Source organism: Perca fluviatilis, chromosome 6, assembly GCF_010015445.1.
Source record: "Perca fluviatilis chromosome 6, GENO_Pfluv_1.0, whole genome shotgun sequence".
Taxonomy (NCBI): Eukaryota; Metazoa; Chordata; class Actinopteri; order Perciformes; family Percidae; genus Perca; species Perca fluviatilis.
Genome location: NC_053117.1, coordinates 35,188,303 through 35,211,389, shown reverse-complemented (window position 1 = coordinate 35,211,389; position 23,087 = coordinate 35,188,303). Strand labels below are relative to the sequence as shown.

At 39.6% G+C, this 23,087-nt stretch overlaps 3 protein-coding genes across 3 annotated transcripts; 2 read left to right on the top strand and 1 right to left on the bottom strand.

The window, feature by feature from the left end:
- Positions 1–1,674: 1,674 nt before the first annotated feature.
- On the bottom strand, positions 1,675–10,973 carry LOC120561082 (interleukin-6 receptor subunit beta-like). Its single transcript, XM_039804040.1, has 12 exons — positions 10,924–10,973; positions 10,139–10,272; positions 9,796–9,929; positions 8,691–8,850; positions 8,392–8,474; positions 7,776–7,998; positions 6,308–6,508; positions 5,791–5,892; positions 4,644–4,784; positions 4,425–4,550; positions 3,879–3,963; positions 1,675–2,321 (listed from the first exon to the last, which is right to left on the bottom strand). Exons 1-12 carry the CDS (start codon positions 10,971–10,973, stop codon positions 2,309–2,311), a joined length of 1,452 nt encoding a protein of 483 aa, XP_039659974.1. The 3' UTR covers positions 1,675–2,308.
- A 5,614-nt stretch (positions 10,974–16,587) lies between these two features.
- Positions 16,588–17,557, top strand: LOC120560894 (NAD(P)(+)--arginine ADP-ribosyltransferase 1-like). Its single transcript, XM_039803785.1, has 2 exons — positions 16,588–16,711; positions 16,808–17,557. The coding sequence occupies exons 1-2, from the start codon at positions 16,646–16,648 to the stop codon at positions 17,555–17,557; spliced, it is 816 nt and encodes a 271-aa protein (XP_039659719.1). The 5' UTR covers positions 16,588–16,645.
- Positions 17,558–20,345: 2,788 nt separating this feature from the next.
- Positions 20,346–21,594, top strand: LOC120560893 (NAD(P)(+)--arginine ADP-ribosyltransferase 1-like). The gene is made up of 2 exons (XM_039803784.1): positions 20,346–20,479; positions 20,576–21,594. The coding sequence occupies exons 1-2, from the start codon at positions 20,414–20,416 to the stop codon at positions 21,299–21,301; spliced, it is 792 nt and encodes a 263-aa protein (XP_039659718.1). The 5' UTR covers positions 20,346–20,413; the 3' UTR covers positions 21,302–21,594.
- Positions 21,595–23,087: the final 1,493 nt, after the last annotated feature.

Sequence of the window (23,087 nt, the reverse complement as noted above, 5' to 3'; positions counted from 1 at the left end):
GTAACTGTCCCTTCAATCCTATCTATGTGTAGCTACAAATCACGGATAGTTAGCTTCATTTTTGGTCGTCATTCAAGTATATTTACAGTTTGAATTTCGTCACGCCACTTACACAACATCTAACTAAATGTCTTATAAAGCTAACAACAGTGTCCGATTTCAAGTTAATGAATATTTGTGAACTGTAAGGGTTTCGTTAGCTGCGACTGTCCCTTCAATCCTAGCCGTGTGTAGCTACAAATCACAGATAGTTAGCTTCATTTTTGGCATAATTCCGAGTATATTTACAGTTTGAATTTCGTCACATCACATCTAACTAAATCTCTTATAAAGCTAAAAACGCTGTCCGATTTCAAGTTAATGAATTTTTGTGAATTCCGGAGGAATTCTAAGAGGAGTCTAGCTAGCTCCTTCCAGCCGCAGGCTCTATCAATGAGACTCGCGGACAAGAGGCGTGTATTTCACCGATCATTTGTTTAAATAACTCAACAAATTATAATTACACACATTATAATTAACTGGAACCTGTGCTAAGAGATTGCTGGCGTAACAAGCTCGCTAACCGGGCTCTCACTCACACACACCTGGCATTAGGAAGAGGGGAACTGCAGGCCCTGGGCTCTGTCAGAGCACGGTTTAGTCCACAAAGCGGTGACTTTGGCGGGTATGAAGTGCCGTGGGTTGCCAGCCGTATCGCGGAGCTCAATCAAGCTCACAGCAGGTCGGGGTCTGTGAAGGAAGGCAGGCCGGGCAGCGAGGCAGTAACCCAGGCAGCACTGGCGGCTGAAGTCCGACACACAGTCGGACAAAATTTGCAATTAGACATACATTTTTGTAAAACAGCCCATATTTGAGCTTTACATAGTTGATTTATCGCATAAAAAGTTTCAGAAGTGAATTTTGTAATGGAATAGCAGAGATCTCGTGACCTAGATTCAGAAGACTACCTGATCTCAGGTCAGTTGTGCTGCCTATGTAAATGTTGGGGCATGACCGTTCTCTTAATACACCACGGCTGTGACAAAGGTTCCCGATTTTGAGATGCTTCGTAAGCAACTAGCTTTGTTGAGATTCGCCTGTTTTCGCGGCAGTTTCAAATTATGAGATTTTCATAGTAAAGGGGTGTCAATGGGATTTTGAGCTCATATGTATGTCCTATTTACCCACTGAACTGTCGTTATTCAACTATGACAGCGGGTTAAAATCGGTTTTGCATTCCTATCACCCCTTTAAAGCTGTGTTCAGAGTTTTAGCCGCAGCCCTTGATTCATTTAAATGAAGCCATTGGGGTTCCAACACCAAAGCCCCAGCCTAAACCCAGCAGAATCGTCCAGAAAGAAAGATAAACTGTTTGTGTGTCATTCAGCAAGATGCTGCTGTGGCCAAATACACAGAAGCGTATATTCCTGTTACTTTGGTATGGGAATGGCATAATTCTACTGTTTACCTTGTGACAAAAGATAAAATAAAAAGCACTGTTTTAACGCAGGTCTGGTTTCAGTCTGAACGCCTGCTAAGCCTGCATCTGAGAGTTCTTAAAATGGCCACAAATAAGAGAATACACTCTTTTAATTCAGGTGCCACCCACCAGCCAAAACGTATGTGCTTTGCCACTCCAGTGGTTAAGGATACAGTATGTTGTCTGCTGTGTAATAGAGATTACAGCAGGGAATCACCAGCATGTCTGTAACCATTTACTCTTACTTTTCCACCTGTGTTTAACCTGGCATGTTGCACTGAAGTACGCTGTCCATAATCAGTCTCACAGATCAGATAAGACCAGTGTCCACTCACTGTTTACACATCCGTTTTACCCAGAAAAGAAGAAACATACTCTGCTTCAAAGGTTGTCTGATAAGCACAGTGACTGTTTGGCATTAATTCACGAAAATGACATTTCAGTGCAGTTTCCTTCTCCTTCTGATGTACCTCTCAGAAAAGTCACTCTCTTCGTCTTTCTGAGGAAAGCAGCTGTTGGCTTCACGTGTCTGATGCAGCATAGCAGCGTCGGCCTCACTGCTCTCCTCAGATGGGAAAACTGTGTCAGGATGTCGGCAGCTCACTGTGTCAGCATGGTAGGACTGGAGAGAAACCAGTGGGTGCTCTGTGATCACTGAAGCATCAGAAATATACTCTGGGTCCAGTTCTAGGGCTGACGGTTTGATGATGAGGCGGCTGATCAACAGCAGAGAGGTGTCTTCATGTAGGTCCTCTTCTGAGGAGGGCTGGGAGTTCAGACAGACCGTGATGAGACTCTTCTCTCCGAGTACGTCCGTCACCTGGAAGTCCTCAATATCCAGGAGGTTTATCACTGCAGTTTTCTGTTGTGGGGAATAATAGATTGGATTTTAATCAGGAAAGAGTCAATGGATATTAAGAAAAGTTTAAAGCCTTAAAAACAGTAATCTTTGAGGGGTTTACTATGTGAATGGAACATCATTAAGCATCAATGAAGAGTTGTAAACAGTCCCCCCTAAAATTAATGAAAATAAAGAGTCAAATATTGTCCGATTTCAGAGATGGATCCCATAATCTGCCATCAATATTAATCAGAGGGGAACCATCATGATAACATAAATAATACTAACAATGACTGACTTAAACCATGTTAAAATGAATAAATGGAAATTCCTATTGACTGGATAATTTTAAGATGACTCAAAATGTATTGCTGCATAAACTGCCAATCAGATGAGATTATTTCAATTTGTAAAATCTACTCGTTTAGAGAGGTTGCTTCAATCACACTTGTCTGTCTTGTTTCAAGATACTGAAACTAACGTCCAGAAAATTCCTGAAAGGAATTAAACTGCAGAGTGAAAAGATGCAGATTTCTTTTCTTTAAAACTGAATATGAGATTAAGCAACAGAATAAACAGGATTGTTTCTGTGACCAAGTTGGATTTGTCTGTAAAGCTGAGTATAGCAGAGCACTTGATGACCTGGGAATACACGAGCCAAAACATTAATAACACCCAAGTTTAAAGAAAACTAGGGCTGTCAAATGATACATTTTTTTAATTGTGATTAATCGCCAAATTTCTATAGTTAATCACCATTAATCGCATGTTTTATCACATGAATAAAATTATATTATTTTGCATTTCAGAACTGTTTTTAAGTACATATTAACAATGGAAAGCAATTCTTACCAGTGTATCTTGATTGGGAATCAAATGAATACAAAGAAAGTTACTTTATAAACTTGACTTTAAAATTTGTAATTGTTTCTTATTTATTTACTGTACACAAAAGAAAAATGTGTAAATCTGTCATTATTTCACAATTCCTCCAAGTACCTAACCTAACTGAGATGTAACACTAACACTTTGCTTATACAGTACGTCTAACGTTAGTAGTTGTTGCAATAGCATATGAAAAGAACTACAAAGTTTGCTTGGCCAAAAAGAACGTTAATCTCGCGCCCACTGGCCTGTCGTACTGGCCCGGGGGCTGGAGATGGGCGGGAAGAAGTACGACTAATGGTATTGCTGGTATGACTCTTTGCTATGCATTAGCCGTATCAATAAAGACTTATTCTTCAAAAAGAGCGCATTGGTTTTCACACTGTTCTGTGAGTAATGGTATTATTGATGAATTTTAATTTAACTCAGCTGAAACACTAAGAAAGTCAAGGCCCATTAATTAGATTTTATGGGCTTTTTGGAACAAAACATGACATAAGGTACAGTATGTGTCTGATTTGCTTTTCAACATACTTTCGGCATTCTTGACATATTTCTACCTTCCATAACTTTCTTTTGAGTTAGTTCACAGAATGTGGTAAAATAATGTATTCAACCAATCAGCAGCAACAGTAACAGAACAGTGTAGGTGCTTGAGCCTTCAGATGTGACCATGAATGTGTGTTGACTCACACAGTCCTGGACAGGATGGAGATGATGAGCACAGTGACAGCCAGCAGCAGCAGAGGAGTCGCTGTAGCCACCGCTGGCATCTCATCTGAAAATAAACATTCCTAGTTCGCTCAGAATCAAAGGATTATTGTGTGTAAATGCATTTATTCCTCTACCTGCAGTCACACTGTCAATAACACAGTATTAGTGATGGGAAACACTGGGACCTTGTAGAATCCATTTATTTAGATTGTATATGTTATTTTATGTTTTATGTTATTTGGGCTGATTATACAAGATACAAAGAATATTTGTGATTATTCTATTTTAAATCATAATGTAAGATATAATATTCCAGTGTTCCAGTATTCACATTTAGATGTCAAATTAATTATTACTTGTAAGCATGATGAAAAAACCCACCCAAGAGCCACCAAAAAACAAATCATCGCCCCTTCTCATTCCTATTTATCGAAAGGTGATTACATCTCAATATCCAACAGTTAAAATGCTTTCCACACTGGGATCATTAAATCACATTGTGCTTTTAAAACCAGTTCAATTCACCAAAGTCTGTCCTCACAGGGATGATGTTTCTTGAAACATCATCAGCCAACAGGAGAAGAGAATACTCAGTGTTGGGTTTCAGGTTGTTGAAGGTGAGCTGCCATTGGTCCGGCCACAAAGACAGTGCTGGAGAAGAGTGGACATTCTTTGTACTTCGACACATTGTAAAAACAAAACATTTCACTTTCTAACAGCAGTGAGAAAACTCTGTTAACCTACTTTTGCTCTCCGATTCTTTTGTCAGCATGACTCTGTATCTGTTCACTCTGATTGGTCCAGCCTTCCTTTGCCACACCCACACCACTGTCACTGTGGTTTTGGTCACGACCCCCACCTTCAGTTGGACCGGCTCCATCAGTGCTGAGAAAATACACATGAAATCTTCCTGTAAACGTCTATGTGAAGGTTTTCTGTCTTATGGCAGACCAATATTTCCAGTTAAAACAATGGACCGAATTAATGTTACACAGTAAATCCCCAATAAACAAAATTGAATCTCTGATTCCAATGTCAGAAAATTAGTTAATAATAAGATCTAAACATGTGCCGTTGGGCACAGACTGGTAAGAGAACCTTTGTAGTGGTTTGTTGCCGTTTTGTGTCTCTTTGTAGTCATTTTGGTTCATTTGTAGTCGTTATGTGTATGTCTTTGATTGTAGAACTGATGAGATTAGTTGATTGGTTGTCAACTATTAAATTGATCACCAACTATGTTGATAATCTTAATCGGTTTAAGTAATGTTAAATAAAAGTATTCTCAGATTCCAGTATTCTGTAAACTGAATAGCTTTGAGTTCCGGACAAAATAAGACATTTGAGGACATCATTTTGGGCTTTGGGAAACACAGATTTTTCACAATTTTCTAACATTTTATAGACCAAACAACTAATCGATTAATTTAGAAAATAATCAACAGATTTATCGATTATGTAAAAAATGAGTTGCCTCCCTATTTTTTTGCCCATTTTCAGTCATTTAGCATCTCTTTGTGGTTTTTATCTCTGTAGTAATTTTGTGTCTCTTTGTAGTCAATTTGTGTCTTTTGACGTTGTTTTGTCTATGTCCGCGTCATTTAGCGTCTCTTTGTGATAGTTTTGTGTTTTTTTCAGTGACATTTTGTAAGTCAGCCTGTGCCCGGTAGACCTTTTTGTAATCCATCCATGCTGTGACCCTTTTACCATAGGAACTATCTTTAGTTTAATCTTAGGCAAGCCTTATTCCATCTTATCCATCCAGTAAGGTGTTGATGTAAAAGTAATAATGCCAACTGGGATGATAATGTCTTAGCTGAGGGTTGAAGTCGCAGGTTTAACTGGATTAAGTTATTATTTAGTGCTTTGTTTGAAAGGCTGGATGCATGTTTACCTCCTTGCTGCAGATTGGCAGGCAGCAACTGAGGAGATCCACACTGCTGATGGGGGTAGATGGGGAACACACTGATCAGGTAGGACTCATCAGGGTCAACATCTGTAAACATACCACATACACTGTAAGTACACACTGTACATGCTGGGAATATAATATAACGTATATGTTCTTAATATCTATTCACCTCAACTAAAGAATAAACCAGGCTCTATTGGGGACAGGCTTTTATTAAATTTTTTTATTTTAAGTAACAGCCTTTCAGACTGTTTTAGCTTTTTAAACTCCTACTTTCCTTTTAACCTGTTTGCGAAGCACAAAACCATAAGTCTCCAGATATATAGAGATATGTACTGACCTGCCAAAGAAAAATCAATTGTCAACAGTGCACGTTCCTGCTGAATTTGTGACACCATCACCCAAACTGATGCATGTTTTGATTAAAACATGCACAACCGAAACATACAGAATGACAAGTATCTCCTCTGCACAGTTGGATATTCCAACAGAGTTGTACCTCGTATGACAGTGGAGGTGGTGTTGTAGTCCACTGTGGTCCAGCGGCTGGTGGATGGACGAGTCTCGGCGCGCCCCTGAACAGCAAAATGACTGACAGGCGGGACAGAGGGCGAGGCTGTGGGGCTCTCCCATTGGACCAGTAGGCCCTTCATAGCCGGGAAAGAACTGGACACCCATAAGCTTCTGACTGACGGGAGAGCTACAGAATACAACCACAGGATTGTGATTAACGAGAACAAGATTATCATCATGCATTTTTATCACCATGATCAGCATGAACACCAACATACTAACACAATGTGACTTATCTTGTAAATGCCTACACGCAAATGAACGAACCACACTGCATCCATCCCTTATGTTAATCTGTTTATCATTTTGCAGGGTGACGACAGGGGAATCTGTCCCAGCTGACACTGAGCAAGGAGCGGGTTTTATCCTGGACAGGTTCTTCACAGAGATCCATAAATTAACTCAACCCTCTCAATATGAAGCAAAACACTTTTTTAAAGATTTAAGCCGTTACCACACAGCCGAGAGTTAAGTGACATCTCACACTGTCTCGCACCCTACACAGTCTAAGATTCATTCTTTTAAATAGTTACACTACAAGTTAGAACACATGAAACAAGCAAACATTTCATAATTAAAATAAACATTTGAATGGAGAAAAGTTGTGTTGGAGTCAGTGTTATCTGAACATCATGACACCGCTCTGTTGCTTCCTTCTCTGATAGAAAATACACACACACACACACACACACACACACACAGGATATTACATAAGTGGAGAGTGCAAGCTTTACATCTGATATTGTCAGTTGATTGCTTAATGCTTGCAGTTGAATTCTTATAGTCATGATTGGCAATTTAATAGATAAAACATAGTTCTGTCTATTTCAGTATTTTCATGCAATAGCCAGTTGTGGTTGAATTTTCAGAAACACCATGTTGTGTTATGATGAGACTAAAGGAAAGCATAGACAACATCGGGCGCTTCATTCAGGTCACAGGTCAGGGGACGAGGATATTCGGCAAGTCTCTATTAACCAAACCTGGTTATGTATTATTATGTTTGTCTCTCTACAGATTCAAGGAGTCTACGTAGACAGCTGCATGGTAATGGAAAGTCTCCTTTTGGAGGTCAGTGGGCCAGCCAAACTTTTGCATACTTCCCAGAGAGAGAGATAGGCTGAACTAGGCTTTAACATAATATCTTTGTTTACTTAAACGTTCAAGCTAAATGTAACGCCTCCAGCATGAGTTTAAATACACCTTCAGGAAGACAGGAACTTCAGAGAGTTTGGATCATACTGCACACTGCGTTGTGGTTAAGCTTTATTGTCTCCTCAATTGAGTGTTCATTAAATGCTCCTGTATAAGTCATCTCCTGAACCTTCTTCACATATGTGAAATGAGTTGTGCTGATCCTAAGTGTTTTTCCTTAACACCATTGTGCCACTCACTGTTCTGTGTTTGTGTGTCAATGCGGAGATGTGCAGCAGGTCCACAGCCGGCCGTATTGAAGGCAGTAACTGTGACACTGCAGTTCCCCTCTTCCACCACCAGGAGCGCCGTCACGTCTGTGACATTTTGAATTATTCTGTCCTGGAGCTGCTGCTTCTTCACTGGCTTGTAGCTCACCTGGTATCCAAGGATACGACCTCCGGCATCACGGAGGTCAAGGTCCTGCAGACAGACAAGACGTTTCCAAAATGCATTGTATACCACATTTGTTTGGTAACACTGAAACCTGATATTGATATAATTTCTGTCTTTTGACACAAAATTAAATTAGTTTTGGTTAGTTTGAGTTTTGTGTTTGTCAACATCAACAAAGACATTTAGGTCCCAAGTAGAAATTGAAGTAATTTTTGTCATGCATTCTTAATTTGTTCTTAAATTTGTTATCTTTCTTTTCATGAACCGGTAATGTTAGCTTGTTTCTGAAATGTGAGATGCTGCTTATTGGTGCAAAAATAACACTAACAGCTCAATCATCTTTCAAAGATTTGAGAGAGTTGTACTAATCAGGATTTTTAAAAATAGTTTTATACGATAATAAAAAGTATTTCCAAGTACCTTCCACATGAGATGAAGGAGAAAAGATCCACCAGAGTCTGTTGTCTCCTCTCTGTAACACACCTCTGGAGGCCTGGAGGGCACTAGCAAAGAAAAAGCCTTAGTTAACCACAGCTCTTTAAAAATACTGGTTTAATTGTTTAATGTCATTGGTTTAGTCTATTCTATTGTCATGTATCCTGAGAAAGTATTTAAATATGAATCCATGAAGTCTTCGTCTCAGTTTCTCACCACATTTCTTTCCTGTGAATTCAGTCCCCAACATATAATTTAATTCCAGTTTGAATGTAAAGTGTTACCTCTGTCCAGCGTCCTCGTGCTGACGTCAGAACTCCAGTCGGTCCAGATGCCGGAGTCCTCTCTGCAGGCAACAGCAGCTCTGTAGACCGTAAACGTCAGGAGGTCTGTGATCGTGTAGGTCAGTGTCTGATATTGATGTGCAGGGACGTAATCTGGTGCCTAGAAACACAAAAACAGACAGCAAAGAGTGTAAGAGAGAAATTGACTTCATGTGGTATTCAGTGGATTCGCTCAAGGACATTTTGATCCATTTAGCAAATGTCACTTAAAAACCTGTCAACAAAATTCAGAGTTATCAGCTATGTCCTAGCAAGTGTGTTGGAAGGGTTTCCAGGCAAAATAGAATTGGAAAAGATGTTTATATGTCATTTTGACACGAATACATATTAATAAATGACATGTTGATATTTGAAAGTCTCTAGGTTTTGAAAAAAATGCAGATATAAATGTAACTTAAAAAAAATAAATAATTATCGATTTTCAAAAATTGCACCTATCAATACAGAACAAAATATTCTATAGCCTATTTTGCCGTCAATACTGCCAATGTTGTCTTTGCTGTAATCAAATCAGTATATATTTATGTTTAACATGAAGGATTCTACTGCTTGAGTGCAGTAAAACAGTGGGAAACATCCATGTGTCCAGACAAGGCTAGCAGCAGCAGCGCCGCGTCAGACACGTTTCTGGTGTGTAACGACAGAAAAATCCACGCAGCTGACACGCAGCTGACACGCAACAGAAACGCAACAGAAACGCCACGCTCACGCCACGTAGCCAGTGTGTAGCCAGCGTAAGACATGCACTTTTCAATATGTGTGTGTGTTCTTGTACTAACAGCATTGTGGGGACTCAACCGTAATCACACACTCACACTGTGGGGACTCAAGCTGATCCTGATGAGTTTAACTTTATTTTAGGGTTAAAGGTTTTTTTTGTAGAGCATGTCTCAAACAAATGGCACAAGAAATATGAAATTGTGGGTGAAATTGTGTCGAATAACTATTTTCTTGTGGTTACACAGTAGTTAAGGCAAGCCCCCAGGTAATAAATGTTATCCAACAGTGTTCTCATAAGTAACGAGAGTGTTTGTATGATACTAACCTGGGTCCATGTGTGAGTGTTGTTGTCTCTGTAGCGAAGCCGACAACTGCCGTCACCAACATTGCTTCTCCAAGACACAACAATAGAGTCCTCAGTGGAGCCAAGTACAGTTAATACAGGCTGAAAGGGTTTGACTAATGAGAGGAGACAAGGAAACAAGGAGAGGAGATGAGAAACGGACACAGGGAGTATTTAACGACTTGATCATAATTTCTAGCAATTTTCTAGCAGGCAGTCTGTCAGTTCTCAAATCTACAAAATCTTTTAGTGTAAAATATAGACAGTTAGATGGTATGACAGTCAGTACTGGGTAGTGGAGTGATCAGAGATCTGGGCCACTCACCTGCATCATAAAGAAATACGGTATGAGGCTGGGACCAGACCTCCCTCCCCATCATGTAGTTTTTGATCCTAGCTGTTATGTTGAGGACAGCTGCAGGGTTGAAGATTCCCTGACAGGATATGATTGTATCTCCGCTGAAGAAAAAAAGATAAAGCGAAACAAAGATTATGGCCTGAGGGATTTGTTTTTTAACGTTACACATCTGTTGCTTAATCTTTACACCTTATTCCAACACTTTACTAAATGCACTTTACCAGCTCTTAATACTGGAGTAAGCTATAGAAGCTACAGAGCCTATTGCTGAAGAGCATAACTGAAGAGTATAACCTCTAAAATTACAATTTTTTCGATTCAGCAGTTCATGTGGACCAAACTCTAGTTCGTTTTTCATTGCTTGAACACAGCTTTCAAAACTCTACACACTTATCCCATGACTTTAACCACAACGTGCACAACAGTGTTGATTTACAGCACTTTGTTCAAATGCTAAAACACTGCTGTCAACAGTGTTAACCACACATTCAAAACAGAATAGATTTCAGTCTGGTGCCTATCAAACACCGCTGTTTGCAATTTCAGCTGAAAGCCTAAGCAGGTGTCTTGTTTTAGACTAGTGAGAAGGAATGTAAGAATAAGAAGGAAACAATTATACACTGTACCGTTTGAGAGAAACGGGTAAAAGAGTAAAGATACCAACATTTCCAGGTAAGCTGTCTGAGGGTATGTACACAGCTATAAAAAAAGTGAAAAACACTATCTTTACAGTAGTAAAACTGCATTCTTACTGTTTTTCAGAAAGTAATGGAGGTGAAAGCAATGGAAACACCACACTCATTTGTATGTAGAGATGATGCAGACATCTAATGTGATGAAGAAACCTTGCCACATGATGCTGGAGAGAGGCAGGATTAGTCACACTATTCTTTGTTACTGTTACGTATGTAGCTTTTAGTTTTTTTCCCATAAATTACCAGAGACAAAATACTATATTGAAGAAAACTGCTGATTTTCATTCCTTCTTTTTTACCTTACATATATATTTTCCTTAAATAAACTATTGAGTAGTGTCAAGTCACTCAAATTGTTCAAACTGTAAAGATGAGAAAGTTTGTAATTTCTGTACTGGTGTTTGATGCTAGTGTTTTTACTCTGTGTGTTCTGAGTGACAGTGTGTGTTATCTCAGTGAGGACTGTGCATAGTGTTTTGACTCCAGTTGTGCCCACTGTCGTTTAGCAATGGAAAAAAAACTGTAATTTCATTAGTAAGCCGTCTCCCTTTGGTCAGTTTTTACCTGCTGAAGATGAGAGAGACGTCGGACTCAGTGAAGCTGTTTGACTCCTGACTCCACTCACGTCATGGATCTGTGTGATATCTGGTAGCAACAGGACATGTTCAGCGTCTCTGCAGGAAAACAACAGAGAGCTTATGGCAGTGAAAGGAAAATTCAATGCACAGGCAACACCTCTAGTGGACATTCCTGGAGTCAGCACGCCGATGGCATACCCCCTCAAAACTTGGGCCATCTGTGGCATTGTGTTGAGAGATAAAACTGCATATTTTAGAGTGGCCTTTTGTTGTGACAAGCACACCTGTGTAATAATCATGCTGTTTAATCAGCAATCTTGATATGCCACACCTGATGGATTTTCCTGGCAAAGGTTCTCACTAACACAGATTTGAACACATTTGTTCACAAGATTAAAGAAAAATAAGCCTTTCATCTGAATTGAAACAGTCCTAGATTTTTTTATTTTAAACAAAACTGTTTATATTTTTCTTCAGTGTAAATGCTTTTTTTTACTTGACTAGTAATGAGACTGCTAATTAGTTATGTAATGCTGCTGACTTAAATAGACAGTTGGTTAGGAAAGTTTCCAGCGTTGTAGTACTTATAATAACATCAACTCGCTATTTGCAAAGACATTTTCCTTTGCTTTCCCATTCTGTGAAGAAGAAGAGGTCCTTCAGTGTTAAAACCATTACAAATTTGGATTTTTAAATATAATGCTTGAGGAACACAGTTCAAAGGACACTCATTTAGTCTGAGGTCTGTGTGATCAGGAAATTCCTGTGTGTGTGTGTGTGTGTGTGTGTGTGTGTGTGTGTGTGTGTGTGTGTGTGTGTGTGTGTGTGTGTGTGTGTGTGTGTGTGTGTTTGTGTGTGTGTGTGTGTGTGTGTGCGTTCAGTCACTCTGTAAAGATGCAGGAGGTCGAGGGGCACAGTCTCTGAGGTCAGTCACACACACTCGCTCGTCCCCTCACACAGCTTCAGGTCAGAGTCCCTCACCGTCACCTCTGACACACAAACACACAGAAAACAAGACAGTACAACAAAACCATCACTCAACTTGTGTTTGTTTTGGATTAATGAACACTAAAATTTACCACATAAATGTAAGTGCATCATCCAAGAGTCTTTATTTTAATATATAGGACCAATTTGCAAGTTAAATAATTTAGTGGAATATCCCTCTGAATTACATCTTAAACGTGAATTATTTCAGTGGTTTTCAACCTAGTGGTCAGGAATAAAACTTTTAAATGGGTTTTATTTATTACATATATACACTACCGGTCAAAAGTTTTAGAACACCACAATTTTTCCAGGTTTTTATTGAAATTCATGCAGTTCAATGTCTACCTATCAAACCTGCAGCTCCAAGTCTTCTCTTTACAGTTGAAACTGAGACTTGCTTATTACGACCACTATTAAGCTGAGGTTGAAGCTGTTGTCCTGTGAGCCACCTATCACGCAAGCTGTTGACTCTCAGAAACTTGTCTTCTGATTCTGTTGTGGCTTTGGGTCTGCCAGACCTCTTCCTGTCAGAGGTTCCCCCAGTTTCTAAGTGCCTTTTGATGGTCAAGAATACTGTACTCACTGACACCTTGACTTTCTTCGCAATTTCTCTGTAGGAAAGACCAACATTCTTAAGTGTTATGATGGTCTGTCTCTCTTCCATTGTTAATTGCCTTTTTCCCGCCATTTTTATGGCAACACACTACTAGTACAATACTGTTCAAATAATGCTCACGAGGGTATGGTACCACAGTATGTTCCAACAATACTTTTATACAAACATAGAAGTAATCCAGACAAGTTGGAACACCTCTGGGAATTGGTAGCACCAACTTTAAAAGCTTGATCAACCTCCATTGTTGCAGAACAGCTTTACGTTGTTTACCCATTTCTTGTTCCCTGAAAAAGGCCTTTTTGTAAAATACTGAAATTATTTTTCAGTTTTGGGTAACCTTACTTTTTAACCTCAGGCAGTTCACCACTTACCTTTTGTACCATTTCAAGCTATTCATTGGACTTGAACTTCTAACATTTCAATAAAAAACTAAAAGAATTGTGTATATATACCGGATAGTTTTAATTTTTCAAGCCTCTAATATTCACTTTAAAGATAATTTTTTGGGCTTTTCCAACTTTAAATTTTGACAGGACAGCTAGGTGAGAGAGAGGGGGAAGACATGCAGGAAATTGTCACAGGTTGGATTTGAACCCTGACCTCTGCATTGAGGCATAAACCTCTCAGTATTTGAGCGCCTGCTCTACCCACTGAGTTAAACCAGCCATGCTCTAATACTTACTTTAAATGTACCAATCCTAGAAGAGAAAATCACTTGGTTGACACATACCACATTAAACCGACAAGGGGTCACATGTACTGTACATATTGTTTTGTTTTAAGGTGACAGAAGTCCTGAAGTTTGGGAACCAACACATATGTTTAGAGTGTGGCATTGTTATTTTTACTGAAGTAAATTATCTTCACCACTGGACCTCGCTCAAATAACACTGACATACAACAAAATATTTGAAGTTACAGTAAACTCGGCATGTTTGGAAGCTTAATCTAAGTTCCTTCCTTTAAATGAATCCAGATCGACCACAAAACATATCTGGGAAACGGAAAACCACCCTGAAGATTTAACATTTGAATAAGTAGCTACATTAAATATAAGGCTTTTGTTATGAAGTGTTGTCTCATGGCGTGGGCAACTCACCATGAGAAAACACACAGAGGAAGCTCATCACAGTCCACGTAGCAAGGTGCAGTTTAGGAGACCAAATGTCCATCTTACTGTAATGGTGAAAATGACAATATACTCAAAAGACCAGCTCATTTTAAACATAGGGTGACCAAACGTCCTCTTTTGCCCGGACATGTCCACTTTTTACCTACTGTCCGGGGCGTCCGGGGGGGGGGTTTATAAATTCATTAAAATGTCCGGTTTTCACTGTTTTTCATGGGACCATTAAGCGTGTACTTAAATTGACTGGCACTTTGCTCAACACAATACTACGGTAGGCTACTTTGTTGTGTGATGTAATTCCCGAGAGGCTGCCTTGTGAGCGGCTCTGTGACGCGCACACACACAGGGACCAGGGCAGACAGCGGAGCAGCATTACACACAAAATGCCGAAGCGTTTCCTGCTAAAGATTTCCCACCGTGGTCAGAAAACACAGGGGAGACACTTTGTTTCTCCCACTATGACTCTAGAGTCGGTAGGACTCGCTCGCTGTCACTCTCACTTCTCCCCCGTTCTATATCACCCACTCCCCACACACACACACACACACACACACACACACACACACACGCCGTCTCGACGCACACACTAGCACATAAACATCAGGCCACTTACAACCATAAAACAAGACTAGTGCAGCTTCACAGTTGAACTGCAAAAAAAATGTCCCACGTACCGTCCCGGTCGGGACCGGACAAGTGGGAGGCGGAGTGCACCGTGTGCAAAGCTGGCACATATGTTTCAGTGTCTTTATTATTTATGTTATTACATTGAAAAGGTATTAAGAGATATTTTGTTGAAGCTGGATTTTCTAACACAGAAGAGGTCATATTTAGAACATTATTTCATATTATTTATTTATTTTAAAAGAGAGCTATTATTTTGTTACATGTTGTTACAAATTTTATTTTATTACAGAAGTTATTTTTGCACAATTGAGGCATAATAAAGCATGTTCATTAACCTCTGAGAATCACCACTGTCTGGATTTGTCTCGAGGCCAGGCCGAGTGTCCTCTTTTTTGGAAATCAAAATATGGTCACCCTATTAAACATCCAAAAGCGTCCATCCCTTTTCTCCACCTGCTATTTTCCCTCTAAAGAACTAAAGACAGAGAACGTGTTATTTTCATGTGTGATGTGATTAAGATATGAGCGGTGGAGGAGGAAGCCAGCAGATACACTCAGACTGAGCAGCCGAGGTCTGTGTGATCAGGAAGTTGCTTCATAAGTGACACCCATCAACTCATCAAATGTGTGTGTGTGTGTGTGTGTGTGTGTGTGTGTGTGTGTTAGGACTAGGCAAGTAGCAGTTATGGTTAGGGTTAGTTAAGTAAGGTTCCAGGGAATGAATGTAAGTCAATGTTATGTCCTCGAAAGAGATGAAAAGAAACACAACTCTGTGTGTGTGTGTGTGTGTGTGTGTGTGTGTGTGTGTGTGTGTGTGTGTGTGTGTGTGTGTGTGTGTGTGTGTGTATGTGTGTGTATGTGTGTGCGTGAGCATGAGCATGCAGTAGCAAGTTCAGAACAAAGATTAGCGACGAGACAATCCTCCAGTTACTTGCAACGCTCCGGTCTGCAACGCTCTGAAAGCTGCCAGTTCGCGGTGCATCATCTTGATGGCACAACTACTCTTTGTACTTCCGACTTTTCGGCTATTTTGTAGCTGGATATATATCATTTGCTGCATCTAAATATGAATGGGGATACTGTTAGTGATAATGAGATGCTTGATACAGTTGCAGAATCTTTGATTTTCTGCTTTGTTTTAATGCCGCTTGGCTCTCTTTATAGCTAACTCTCTACCTCGCTCGTCCACTTACCGTTACCGTGCAAGTGGGCGCTGTTGAGCCTCTAATTTCGACCAGCAGACAGTTGTAAAATATAATTAAAACATACACACTACACACCGACACACACAGATGAATGGTGAAGGAATATTGATTCACCCTAGTTAGATACAGAGTGCACTGTAAAAAAAAAAAAAAGGGCAGCTTCAGCACCCCTAAAATAGGCCTAACGACGTCCCTGCTTTTACTGTTGTGAAAGATCTGAATACTTGTTCAATGTTTACCTGCACTTCACTGGAAACTGTTTTGGAAGCTGCTTTTTGAGAGATACTAGCCTACTTTCAACTTCACAAAACAAAACATTATTAATATTATGTTTTGTTCCAGTTCAAGGCAGCTGTTCTCAACAGGAGTAGTCTTTTTTGCTCTCTTTCACCACAGAGTTGTGAAGCCATTACTTTACCATTTTTGGTCATGTCTATCTTCAACAACCACCTCTCACCTCCACACTAATGACCAGTTTTACTGTATCTCACACCCACTTTTTAACTTCCTTAATTGCTTCCTATATAAGTGTACTGTACCCAGACCATTGACGGGTCTTTCTCGCCGACTCAACAAGTTGCCAGAGATTATTTTATCTAACAGCTGTGTCTCCAGGTTTCTGCTTTGGTGGAAGATGGCAATGATGGTCATTTTGGCAGCAGTGCTTCTCACTTATGGAGTCTCTCCAGGAATTGCAATGGTAGGGTTGCTTCATTGTTACTGCTGTGCACTAACATCTGTAAGATGACCAGAAAACAAGATTAATGTTCTCAAAATGTCTTTTATTTCTTTGAAGGAGGCCGGTAAATTTGGTGCTGTAGCTGGGAAAAACAGTGTGCTTCAACTGGACATGGCTGAAAACTCTGTTGACGACATGTACTTTGGGTGCAAAAATAAAATGAAGAAGAGGGTAACAGAAGACCTTAAGAATGAGAAGAACAACAACCCAAACTTCACAGAGGTCTGGGACCGCTCAGAGAAAGAAGTACACTGGTCAATTTGGAAAAGGTTTACCGAAGTACTGACAAAAAAACAGATTGTAGCTATCCGTACTTACACTGATGAAGGTGTGTATGGAGATTTCAACGCTGCAGTTCGAACCCAGGGACCTGAGTACAATACCACATTCGGGTATCACGCACTCCACTTTCTCCTGACTACTGCCATTCAAGATATAAGAGCCAAAAAGAAAGAACAATGTCTCACTGGCTACCGTAAAGTTGACAAGTACTTTAGCGAGAATGTTGAAAACAAATCAATTCGCTTTGGCTCTTTCACCTCAACCTCACAGGGTCGTTACCTCAATGCAAAGAAATTTGGAAACAAGTCATGCTTTGAGATTTTCACGTGCATGGGAGCAGATATCTCCCCCTATTCTAAAGTGAAGTATGAAGCAGAAGTGCTGATTCCTCCCTATGAGGTCTTTAAAGTCGTAGAGATAAAGAAGAGGTCAACTATGCAGCCAAACCTTCCATGTGAGGTGGTCTATAAAGTGAAGAGTACAGGCTATGTTTCCAAGTTGAATTGTGCTCTTTTTACAAAGTAAACACTTTCACATGTTTTACATACAGTTAACAAAACATGTAAAATTTAGGATGTACCATTTTAAGTACTGCAAATGATCTGTAATCAAGATTAATGTGAATGTGGATTTATTTGTTAATGACATTTCTCGACAATCTCAAATTGAGGTGTAGATTTTCTAGTGTGCAACAAGTGTTTAAGAGAAATAAACACTAGCTGCATAAAAATGAACCCTTACAATTGTGTCATTGTTAAACTGGATCTGTATCAAAATGTTTAAATGAATAACAAGAATTTAAATGTTGTAATACATTGTATTATTGCCCATGTCATCTGTATTTAAATTGAATGCATAACCTGTCCTATATACAAAGATACTGTATGAAAACTGTCTCAAACAATAAACACGTTTCCCAAGTTGTGCATGTTTATTGAATGTTTAAAGTGCCCATATTATGAAAAAATCACTTTTTCTGGGATTTGGGGTGTTCTTTTGTGTCTCTGGTGCTTCCACACACATACAAACTTTGAAAAAAATCCATCCATGCTGTTTTGAGTGAGATACAGTTTCTGAATGTGTCCTGCCTTCAGTCTCCTAGTGAGCTGTTCAAAATCGGCCTCGGACTGTGACGTCACAGTCCGAAATGAGCTGGCTAACCACAACCGTTAGCTCGTTAGCATGCTAACCGTTAGTATTAGCATGCTAACGCTAATGCTAACGGTAGCATGCTACGTCGTTCTCAATAGCAAAGCACTGCTACAACACACACAAGTTCACTATAATCTACAAAAGAACTACTTACATGTGCGCCCTCATTTAGAAGTCTCCCAGATAATCCTGCCTTGTAACTGACCAAAGTTGGAGAAACAGGCTCTCTTTTACTGTCTCTAGAGTTAGCTAGCTGACATGATCTACATCTGAACTACTGAGCATGTGCGAGTGCAATCAAAGATAGTACAGAAGAAGAAGATGAAAAGAGGTCTCACTCTGTAGCTAAAGCAGAGACCAGGTGAAAAGAGGATCTACAGCAGTGAGAGAGAGCTGTGCAGTACAACAACAATATGGTGTTTTTTGAAAATTAAACCATGTAAACCTATTCTGGTACAACTTTAAAATACAGTTATGAACCTGAAAATTAGCATAATATGGGCGCTTTAAACACCTCGGTGTCTAACAGCCAAAACAGGAGAAGCTCTGAGTTCATCAACAAGTTCCCATGTTGATGAGTCTCCTGTCCCAAAGCTTGGTTGTGTCCAGTCAGATTTCTGAGAGGACTGTCTATATGTTTGAATGGTCTTTGATGCTTTTAGGTTGGAGAAAGTCCTCTTTACAAATCAATGATATTTAGTTTTGTACATGGAGAGCAAATATAGTTTGAGATACTGCGCGCAAAAAGAAATGAACTCATATGAAAGACTCTGACTGTAAAAAGACGGATGGAGCCAGAACACATGACATTTAAACACTAAAACATATTTATTATTTAACTGCACTTTACTGGAAACTGTTTGTGCATTTAAAACAGCTTTAAAGAGACATTAGTAAGGTTGCATATCATTGTATGTTTTCAGTTCAAGCTTTTCTCAACAGGAGGAGACTTGTTGTCTCTCTTACATGGAGCGCTGCAAATTAGCTTTGAATTTAAATGTGATTTGAATGCGTACGCTAAGCTTGCAGAACTGTGAAGATAAGACCTCATGGTCACTGTCATGAACCAGCTCACAGATCTGAAAAAATAAAGGAAACCACAGATAATTAAGAAGAGGTGTTATTTTCATGTGTGATGTGTTAAAGATGTGAGCGGTGGATGAACAGGCAGATGAACTCGGGCTGAGCAGCTGAGGTCTGTGTTGTGAGGAAGTTGCTCCATAAGTGACACCCAACAGAACATCAAATGTGTATTATTCCTGTTGTGGGGACATGAATTAGTTTACAGTCACATTGTGGGGACTCGCCTTTCTTTTGGGGACAAAATGCAAGTGTGTTAGAATCTAAATTTCCTATGAAATTACAACTCAGGTTATTAAAAACAACTTACAATTTCACTCTGTATCATTCACTACTTGTAATCAATCTTCCTTCATTCATCTGCGTGTGTATCGGTGTGTGTATGTGTGTGTGTTTTAATGCCGCTTGGCTCTCTTTATAGCTAACTCTCTACCTCACCCGTCCACATACCGTTACCGTGCAAGTGGGCGCTCGTTGAGCCTCTAATTTCGACCAGCTGACAGTTGTAAAATATAATTAAAACATACACACTACACACCGACACACACAGATGAATGGTGAAGGAAGATTGATTCACCCTAGTTAGATACAGAGTTCACTGTTTATTATTATTATTGTTGTTCTTATTATTATTTAGGGGGGCTTAGGAACATTTTAGGGTAGCTTCAGCACCCCTAAAATAGGCCTAACGACGTCCCTGCTTTTACTGCTGTAAAAGATCTGAATACTTGTTCAATGTTTACCTGCACTTCACTGGAAACTGTTTTGGAAGCTGCTTTTTGAGAGATACTAGCCTACTTTCATCTTCACAAAGTAAAACATTATTAATATTATGTTTTGTTCCAGTTCATGGCAGCTGTTCTCAACAGGAGGAGTCTTTTTGGCTCTCTTTCACCACAGAGTTGTGAAGCCATTACTTTACCATTTTTGGTTATTTCTATCTTCGACAACCACCTCTTCCTTATTAAAAGACACTAATGACCTGTTTTACTGTATCTCACACCCACTTTTTAACTTCCTTAATTGCTTCTTAAGTGTACTGTACCCAGACCATGTTGTTCCATTGACGGTCTTTCTGCTCGACTCAACAAGTTGCCAGAGATTATTTTATCTAACAGCTGTGTCTGCAGGTTTCTGCTTTGGTGGAAGATGGCAATGATGGTCGTTTTGGCAGCAGTGGTTCTCACTTATGGAGTCTCTCCAGGAATTGCAATGGTAGGGTTGCTTCATTGTTACTGCTGTGCACTAACATATGTAAGATGACCAGAAAACAAGATTAATGTTCTCAAAATGTCTATTATTTCTTTGAAGGAGGCCGGTGCTGTAGCTGGGGGAACCCATGTGCTTCCACTGGACATGGCTGAAAACTCTGTTGACGACATGTACAATGGGTGCAAAGAAAAAATGAAGAAGAAGGTAAATAAAGAATACCTGCAGAAGGAGAAGACCGACATCCTAAACTTCAGAGAGATCTGGGACATCTCAAAGAACAATGTACACATACCATTTTGGAAATGGTTTACCGAAGTACTGAAAAAAAACCAGATTGTAGCTATTCGTACTTACACTTACAAAAGCAATGTGTATCGTGAATTCAACAAAGCAGTTCAAACCCAGGGACCTGAGTACGACACCAAATTTGGGTATCACGCACTTCACTTTCTCCTGACTACTGCCATTCAAGCCAAACAAGGAAAAAAATGTCTCACTGTCTACCGTAGAGTCAACATGTACTTTAGCCAAGATGTTCAAAACAAAGAGATTCGCTTTGGCCGTTTCACCTCAACCTCACTGGGTCGTTACGCCACTGAAGCGTTTGGAGACAAATCATGCTTTAAGATTCTCACGTGCATGGGAGCAGATATCTCCCCCTATTCTACATTTCCGAACGAAGCAGAAGTGCTGATTCCTCCCTATGAGGTCTTTAAAGTTGTAAAGATAGAGAAGCCAACTTCGAAGCGTCCATGTGAGGTGGTCTATACAGTGAAGCATACACGCGCTTATTCCAAGTTGAATTGTGCTCTTTTTCCAAAGTAAACACTTTCACATGTTAAACATACAGTTAACAAAATATGTAAAATTTAGGATGCACCATTTTAAGTACTGCAAATGATCTGTAATCAAGATTAATGTGAATGTGGATTTATTTGTTAACAATGACATTTGACAATCTCAAATTGAAGTGTAGATTTTCTACTGTGCAACAAGTGTTTAAGAGAAATAAACACTAGCTGCATAAAAATGAACCCTTACAGTTGTGTCATTGTTAAACTGGATCTGTATGAAAATGTTTAAATGAATAACAAGAATGAAAATGTTGTAATACATTGTATTATTGCCCATGTCATCTGTATTTAAATTGGGTGCATAACCTGTCCTATATACAAAGTTACTGTATGAAAACTGTCTTAAAAAAAACAATTAAACACACTCGTGTTTCCCAAGTTGTGCATGTCTTTTGGATGTTTAAACACCTCGGTGTCTAACAGCCAAAACAGGAGAAGCTCTGAGTTCATCAACAAGTTCCCATGTTGATGAGTCTCCTGTCCCAAAGCTTGGTTGGCTCAATGGTGTTTGTTGCCTCCAACGGCGCCTTCCAGGCAGCTAACCCTAACCTTAACCCTAAACATAACCATTGCCGCGCTGCCTGGGAGGAGACGTTGGGGCAAAAAACACCAAAGACTGCTTGATTGTATCCAGTCAGATTTCTGAGAGGACTGTCTATATGTTTGGATGGTCTTTGATGCTTTTAGGTTGGAGAAAGTCGATGATATTTAGTTTTGTACATGGAGAGCAAATATAGTTTGAGATACTGCGCGCAAAAAGAAATAAACTCATATGAAAGACTCTGACTGTAAAAAGACGGATGGAGCCAGAACACATGACATTTAAACACTAAAACTTATTTAATATAAATGAAATATAAATAGCTAAATTAAATATAAGGCTTTTGTTATGAAGTGTTGTCTCATGGTGTAGGCAACTCACCATGAGAAAACACACAGAGGAAGCTCATCACAGTCCACGTAGCAAGGTGCAGTTTAGGAGACCAAATGTCCATCTTACTGTAATGGTGAAAATGGCAATATACTCAAAAGACCAGCTCATTTTAAACATCCAAAAACATCCATCCCTTTTCTGCACCTGTTATTATTCCTCTAAAGAACTAAAGACAGAGAACATGTTATTTTCATGTGTGATGTGATTAAGATGTGAGCGGTGGAGGACGAAGCCAGCAGATGAACTCAGACTGAGCAGCCGAGGTCTGTGTGATCAGGAAGTGGCTTCATAAGTGACACCCATCAAGGATGTGCGTGTGCGTGTGCGTGGGTGTGTGCGTGCGTGTGTGTGTGGACTAGGCACGTAGCTGTTATGGTTAGGGTTAGTTAGGTAAGTAAATGAATGTAAGTCAATATTATGTCCTCTAAAGAGATGAAAAGAAACACAACTGTGTGTGTGTGTGTGTGTGTGTGTGTGTGTGTGTGTGTGTGTGTGTGTGTGTGTGTGTGTGTGTGTGTGTGTGTGTGTGTGTGTGTGTGTGTGTGTGTGTGAGGAGGACATTTGACAGTGTTTAAATCTGTTTGGACTGAGCTACGTGTGTGCAGGAAAGAAGCTGTGAATAAAGTTTGTGTTGTCGTCAGTACTCTCTGGTGGATAAACTATGTAATGAAGACACTACTTCTAAATTACCTCAAACCAATCTCTGCCAAAGTTAAGGTACTTGTACTTTACTTGAGTATTTGCATGTTATGCAGCTTTATACTTGTACTACTCTACATCTCAGAGATAAATGTTGTACTTTTTACCCACCTACACTGTTAGA